Genomic DNA, 6,701 nt, shown 5'->3' with positions numbered 1-6,701 from the left:
TGTTACTAAGCTTGATAAATTATAGTGGAATTCTATGATATTGATATAGTAATTTATGATTTTTTGGTTATTCAACCGTATATGGAGAAACCTAGAAAATTACTTTGTTTCATGTCCTCCATGTGCAAAATTTTAAAATGCAGTAACCGAGTACAAAGGTCATTACTGGAAGAGATAATTGTTTGCTTTACTTCTTTATTTACTCTTTTATGTTATAAGAAAAATAAGTTTAAGAATTTATTTCTAAATAGCAATAATCCATATACATATATAATGGATAATAATTGAAATGTGACTGTATTTTACAAAATATTTGTCTACTAAAATACAACCAAACCAGATCAGTTTGTAAAGACTAAAGGTCAGTTTATACTATTGGATACAGTAACATGAGTGCACATGAGCCACATCATTGTAAGTTCTGTACTGTTAGCCAGGCATGGCTGAAAGGTCAATATCATAAATATATATAAATGTATAATGTTATTATATTTAATCTATTTAGTCTAAACATTTATGTTTTCATGTTATGATTTGTAGTCATTGTAGAACGAAAAAGGCCTAATTTATATTTATTTCATAATTTTTTTAATGTGGTTTCAAGATCGATCAAATTAACCAAACCCATACAGAGATTCATTACTGATAATAACATATGAAATATAATGTTTTTTCGTAAGAAACGTTTGATAACCATCTGAACATTATAAATATTTTGCATGTGAAATTTTAAAATTTTCTGATGCACAAAAGTATTTTTTATCTTAAAATGAAAATTACTTTGCATGTTGTATAGACAAACATGTGAAAAGAAAAAAGCATGAGAAAAACATTGCTTTACAAACCTTAAGACTTAATAAAAAATTTTATATTTGGTGTATGAAAGGATTGTAATGTTTACTGATAATCTGCCAAATTTCTTTAACATACACTTACTATTTTAAAAGTTATAGCATGAAAACTATAACAAGCACAAAATGGTTACGAGGTCAGTCACAGGGACTGAGTCTGTGCTGAAAAAGTTAAAGTCTAAGAAATAATTTAAATTGATAGATTAATTTAAACTTTTCCTGTCACTGAGGATGAGTATTTTTGCTTGGACATTATATGTCTGCATTTAACCCTTTATATTTTATGAATTGCTCCATTTTGAAGTCTTTAAATGACATATATTTTTGGGGACATACCTCACAGTCGCCTTATAAAGCTACCATGTTCAGATCTCACTAATACTCTATCCCTCCCCCCTCCCCCCCAATCAGGTAAATTTTGCTTTCTTCACCTTTTTTATTTTCACTCTTGTTTTATCTTGAAAGCCACTCTTTAATGGGCAAATCTCATTCATTTTGCTTTGTTCAATGGTAAAGATTTTATAATTTGTAATTCACAAGTAACTATTTCTATATTTCTTTTGTCATCAGTTTATTAAAAAAACGAATAGTAATGCAGAAAACTTGTATAAGACATTGATGGACATTTTATTTTTTGTTTTGAAATTCAGGTAGTTTTTGTCATTTTAAATGCAATATTTGTGATACTTATAAGATAAATAAGAACTTTTGAAGAGAAACAAGTTGGTTAGGATATTAAGAATATATGGAACCCACCTCTGACCACAGCAATACGTTAATTAAAACATTTATCCATATATACACAGAGATTGTTGAGCTTTTGTCACAAGTGATTTTAAAACTAGTGTTCATTTTCCAGGTGACTTGTGTATATAATGACCACAGTTTTTATGTCTGGGATGTAAAAGATATGAAAAAAATAGGAAAATCTCACTCATCTATGTATCACAGTGCATGTATCTGGGGAGTCGAGGTAAGTTTTGGAGGTGGAGAACTTGATGATGATCAGCTTTGCTGTTATATAAATATAAAAGTTAGGGATCTTTGCAGTTTTAGGAATGCATAAAATAATCCTATCTTCAACTTATGAAATTAATTCTCAAATTGCATGTCTGTACTTGAGCAGTCATGATTAAAGACTTTTACAGAGTATTAGTATTGTAATTAATAGTTATATCTCGGTAACAGTTTTTTCTAGTTTCAATATTTCATTTGTATCCCTGTCTTAGAAATAATGTTGTCCACTGTCAGTATTGTAGTTAATACTTATACCTTGGTAACAGACTTATCTAGTTTCAGTATTTAATTAGTATCTCTACCTTTGAAATAATCTTACCTTCTGTCAGTATTGTAATTAATACTTATACCCTAGTAACAGCTTTATTCAGTTTCAGTATTTAATTAGTATATCTACTATAGGAATAATGTTATCCATTGTTGGGTATTGTAATTAATACTTATACCTTGATAACAATCTTATCCTGTTTCAGTAATTAATTAGCTTCTCTATCTCAGAAATAATGTTATCCTCTGTCATGCAGTATTGTAACAAAATACAAACTTTGGTGATAGCCTTATCCAGTTTGAGTATTTAATTAGTATCTCTACCTTAGAAATGACGTTATCCACTATTTATATTGTAATTAATACTTCTACACAGGTGATGTACTTTTTAAGTTACAATTGTTTTTAATATTCTATCATTAACACTTGGCTGTTTGTACTTAATCATTATGAGAAACTGTGATAACTAACAATCATCTTCAAAGAATCAGTGTTTTAATTACTAATTTTATCTTGGTAATTTACTTATACAAAACATTAGTTAAATAATTAATATTTTTTCTCCAGTAATAAACCTTTCTAAGAATTGGTTTCATTCTTACTTGTTATTACCGTGGTGACACTTATCCAGAGTGTCAGTTTTGTTGTCACTCCTTTTCATCTAATAATGCATGTATTTAGTTTTTTTAATATCATAGTTTATCAAGGAAATTTGTTTTAATTCAGAATGTCATTATTGTAATTATTCTTATTATTATTATCTTGGTTACAGACATATCCAGAGCAATCAGACAAACAAAGATCAGTGGTGCCACCTGGAACATTTTTTACTTGCTCCAGTGATGACACAATAAGAGTGTGGAATACAGAACACAATCTAAACCATAATTCAAACTTTCAGAAGAATATTTATAGTTCAGTAAGTTGTTGTTTTGCGAGATCAAATAAAAGAATGAAAGTAACAATATTTTTGGCCAGTTTTTAGGAATCATTACTTATGAAAGATTTGTCAAATACTAAAGAAAAGTACTACATATTTTAGTCAGGTGGTAAAAATATTTGTGATACTTTGAATATTTTCTTGTTTCAATATATATTGAAATAGTTTTACAACACTCTTGCAAGCTTGTTTTGAAACACAAACTGGAAAATTTTATAAAATATAGTTTACAACCCATTATAAGTTAGCCTGTTAACATCCTTGAGTAACTTTTAAGATAGATAACTAGATAGATATGCATTCAGATTTAATATAAGCCAAGTAGTTAAAAAGTATGGATCAAGCTCATGATCTGAGGGTAAGTTGAGTTGTGCTGGTTAAGGACTAGTTTCTAACAGGCAATTACAAGACCCTCTTCTGTTGTTTATTGCATTTCATTCTCAGTTCTACTTATTGCAATATTTTAAGTACGGTAGTACTTAATAGTAGGGATCGACAAGGATTCCATATAATTCACGAGCCTATTGAATTCCTAAGCAAAAACCCAACCATTCAAAGTATTGGTTACAATATACTATGCATATATATACTAATAATTTGTTTAAAAAATCGCTAACACTTCTGGCATAACAATTCAAAAATTTCTAAAACAGCAACTTTTTCATCTACTACCTACCTGATCATGTCAGCGGGACTAGCACCTAAACAGCTCAGACTATTGCTAAAAGATTTCTCCAGCTTACTTGACTGGTCTGTGGGTATCCGCTTTTGATATTCTGATAAAAATCCAAATATATATATATATATATAGGTATAATAGAAATGGTAAACATATCAACCACATACTTAAATATCCTTTCAACCCAACAAATGGCGTGACATATTGATGGATAGACACACAACAGTTTCTAAAGGTAAAGTATATATTTTATGCAGGTATAACATAAAAAGTAAGCAAACAAAAGTATCACTTTACTTGTTTGTGTACTTTTTATTGCAGCATTTATTTTGTTTTGGGTACTTCTTATAGCAATTCTACGAATGACCAATATTCCTTACTTTCCGTTAAAATTGTAATTTTTTTCCTATTTATACTTACCAGTTTCATCTGTAAAATTGAAATGATCCAGTACACTGGGCGATTACTAGATGTATTTCAGAAAGTTAGAGTGTGTTTTTGATTCCAGTGGATAGCCACTTGACAGTAGTTAACATGTGCCTACTTCTTTTTACATCATGAAAATTTATACACAAAACCTGAGCACTTACCTTTGAGTAATTATACATCTTTAAGTATTAAAACATTCCTTTATATCACATTACGTTTCAAAATATATCATGTTTGGACTTGTAGATGTACTTTACATAAAACAGTATTTACTTTTCTTTCATCTAACAAAATGTTGTCCTGTGTAAAATAAACCAAAGATTGTTGGTTACTTTTAAACAGAAATCTGCAATTTATAAAGGTTGGCAGCGTTTTTGGACAGTTGCAGGTTATTGATATCATATATAACACAAGATTCATTTAATCTCATTCAAACTTTCTAAATCTTCATTGATTTTCTTTATGAAACAAAATAATAAGCAAAAGCTATAAAAAGAGAGATTCAGAAATTTGGAATAAACACTCATTTAAAAGTTGCTTAGTTGGTTACATAAAAAAAGGTATCTAAAAATGCAATTTTGAATAATTTTATTCTGTAAATTTAGCATTAGGATGTAACACATAATTCATATCTTTATGTAATAAAAAATAACATGTATCAACAACATAATATCTATAATGGAATGATAGCTATGTGGATAGATAGACAATGTTATCAAAGAAAGAAACTAACAATATAAAGACATTAGAAATGAATGTTGTAAACTTTATCAGATTATCTAAGAATGAGCTTTCAATCTTTTTGAGTACTTCACAAATTGTGATGAAAAATATTAAATGAACATAATGTAACTAAAAATTGATTGTAATTGAATTATTCAAACCTGTTAAGATATTCTGATGGTTAATAAGATCATATTGGACAACTGCCAAAGCTCTTTAATGAAACATTTATTAAATATGTTTATATGATTAATATATTGAGATATGTTAAGCAAAGCTAAACAATAGATATATTCATTTGATTCAGGTATCAAATCTACTTTATTACAAAATTTTATTTTGTAGTGTTTATGACAGGTTTATCTCGATCATACCATTGTATTTCTGATTTGTTCACTGTGACTAGGAATGACCTATTTGATTTATTTCCTCTTTAGGATCTGCTGAAGATTTTGTACACAGATCCAGATCTCACTTATCTGTGTGATGTGGATTTTAATCCAGGTAATTTGAATAATTTTATTGTGAAAATTTATCTGCAGTATATTTTTATATTAAGTGCTATTTACCCATAAGTTTAGCAACTAGAGGAAAAGATAAAGTACAGTATTGCAAATAATTATGTAAGTTGTTAGAGATGGCAAATGAAATGGGAATACTGCCCCTTTTTTCATGTGAAAATTAACTCACCAGAGTATAGCCACATATGATAGTTTACACTAGGATTGTCATCCAACCAGTCAGAAAGTGACAAACCAATACAAAGCTTATAAATATACTGGCAGTCATACTGGACATATTCATGGCTACAAAACAGAAATGCTGCAAGATAAGTATTCAGACATCAATGTTTTAACTGGTTAACGGTACTCGGGGCAAAATATCATAGCAGGACTCCCTATTTCAGTAGGAACTATATGCAAGGTTTGTGAAGAATATGCATGAAACTGGCACTGTTAATAATAGAAGTAGTTGAGGTAGAAAAATCCAAATTCTCAAAAAATGATGTTAACTATTTCAGGTATGTTCATTACAAGATAGAGGATGGCTGAGTATAGATTTTCCCAACAACCTTTCTGTAAATACAGGTGTGGGTATCACTTCGAAAAAGTAAGATAAACATTAGCAAAAAAAGTGGTCTTAATGGATGAGTAGGAGCTCAAAAGCTGCCACTGAAAAGAGATAAGTAAACCAAAAAGTCAAAGTGTGCATTGGACCACAGACAGTGGAATGAACAAAGCTGGAGACTTGTTCTTATTTTCTCATCATATCTATGGTTTCAAGTTTGAATTGTTCAGAAATAGTAGTAACAGTTTGTACAACAACAGAGAAAAGAATAATATCACACTCAGTGTACAACATCTACAGTGAAGTATGGTGGGAGATCAGTACAAGTTTGGGGCTGCATCCAAGCTAACAGTGCAAGTGATATACACAAAACTGGCAGATTCTAGTCCATCATCAACCCTTTATAAACATGACTTATCAGGTGGGGGATTGTTCTTTCAGCAAGACAATGATCTTAAGGATACAACAAATGTGGTGTTATAATATCTTGATGGTACAGAGGCTGATGAACACTCAATAACATGTTTAAGTCAGCACAAAGTCCCACTATGAACATTCTTAAGAGTGAATGAACTTATGTAAAAAACTGAGAAGGTCAAAAGGCAAATATACAACTTGTGGGGACATTTGGAAGCAGTAGGGATAGTTGTTGACTTGCTTACATGATGTATGATGTTCCAGTACCACTGGCTAGAGTTGTGTTTTCTGATAATTTGTATTTTATATA

The 6,701-nt window shown here is 29.7% G+C and overlaps 1 protein-coding gene across 4 annotated transcripts in view; it reads left to right on the top strand.

Annotated features, from left to right (window-relative positions):
* LOC106471626 (mitogen-activated protein kinase-binding protein 1-like) overlaps nt 1-6,701 on the top strand; it is a 64,417-nt gene that overhangs the window by 35,794 nt on the left and 21,922 nt on the right. For all 4 annotated transcript variants that reach the window (XM_022400247.1, XM_022400246.1, XM_022400244.1 and 1 more), the window contains 3 exons: nt 1,711-1,824; nt 2,908-3,054; nt 5,344-5,410. In XM_022400247.1, the coding sequence (XP_022255955.1) occupies nt 1,711-1,824; nt 2,908-3,054; nt 5,344-5,410 (328 nt within the window). The remainder of the gene's footprint in view (nt 1-1,710; nt 1,825-2,907; nt 3,055-5,343; nt 5,411-6,701) is intronic.

This window comes from Limulus polyphemus, unplaced genomic scaffold (genome assembly GCF_000517525.1).
Source record: "Limulus polyphemus unplaced genomic scaffold, Limulus_polyphemus-2.1.2 Scaffold4743, whole genome shotgun sequence".
Lineage (NCBI taxonomy): Eukaryota > Metazoa > Arthropoda > Merostomata > Xiphosura > Limulidae > Limulus > Limulus polyphemus.
The sequence above is the reverse complement of the archived record's forward strand: the minus strand, read 5'-3'. Positions and strand labels throughout refer to the sequence as shown.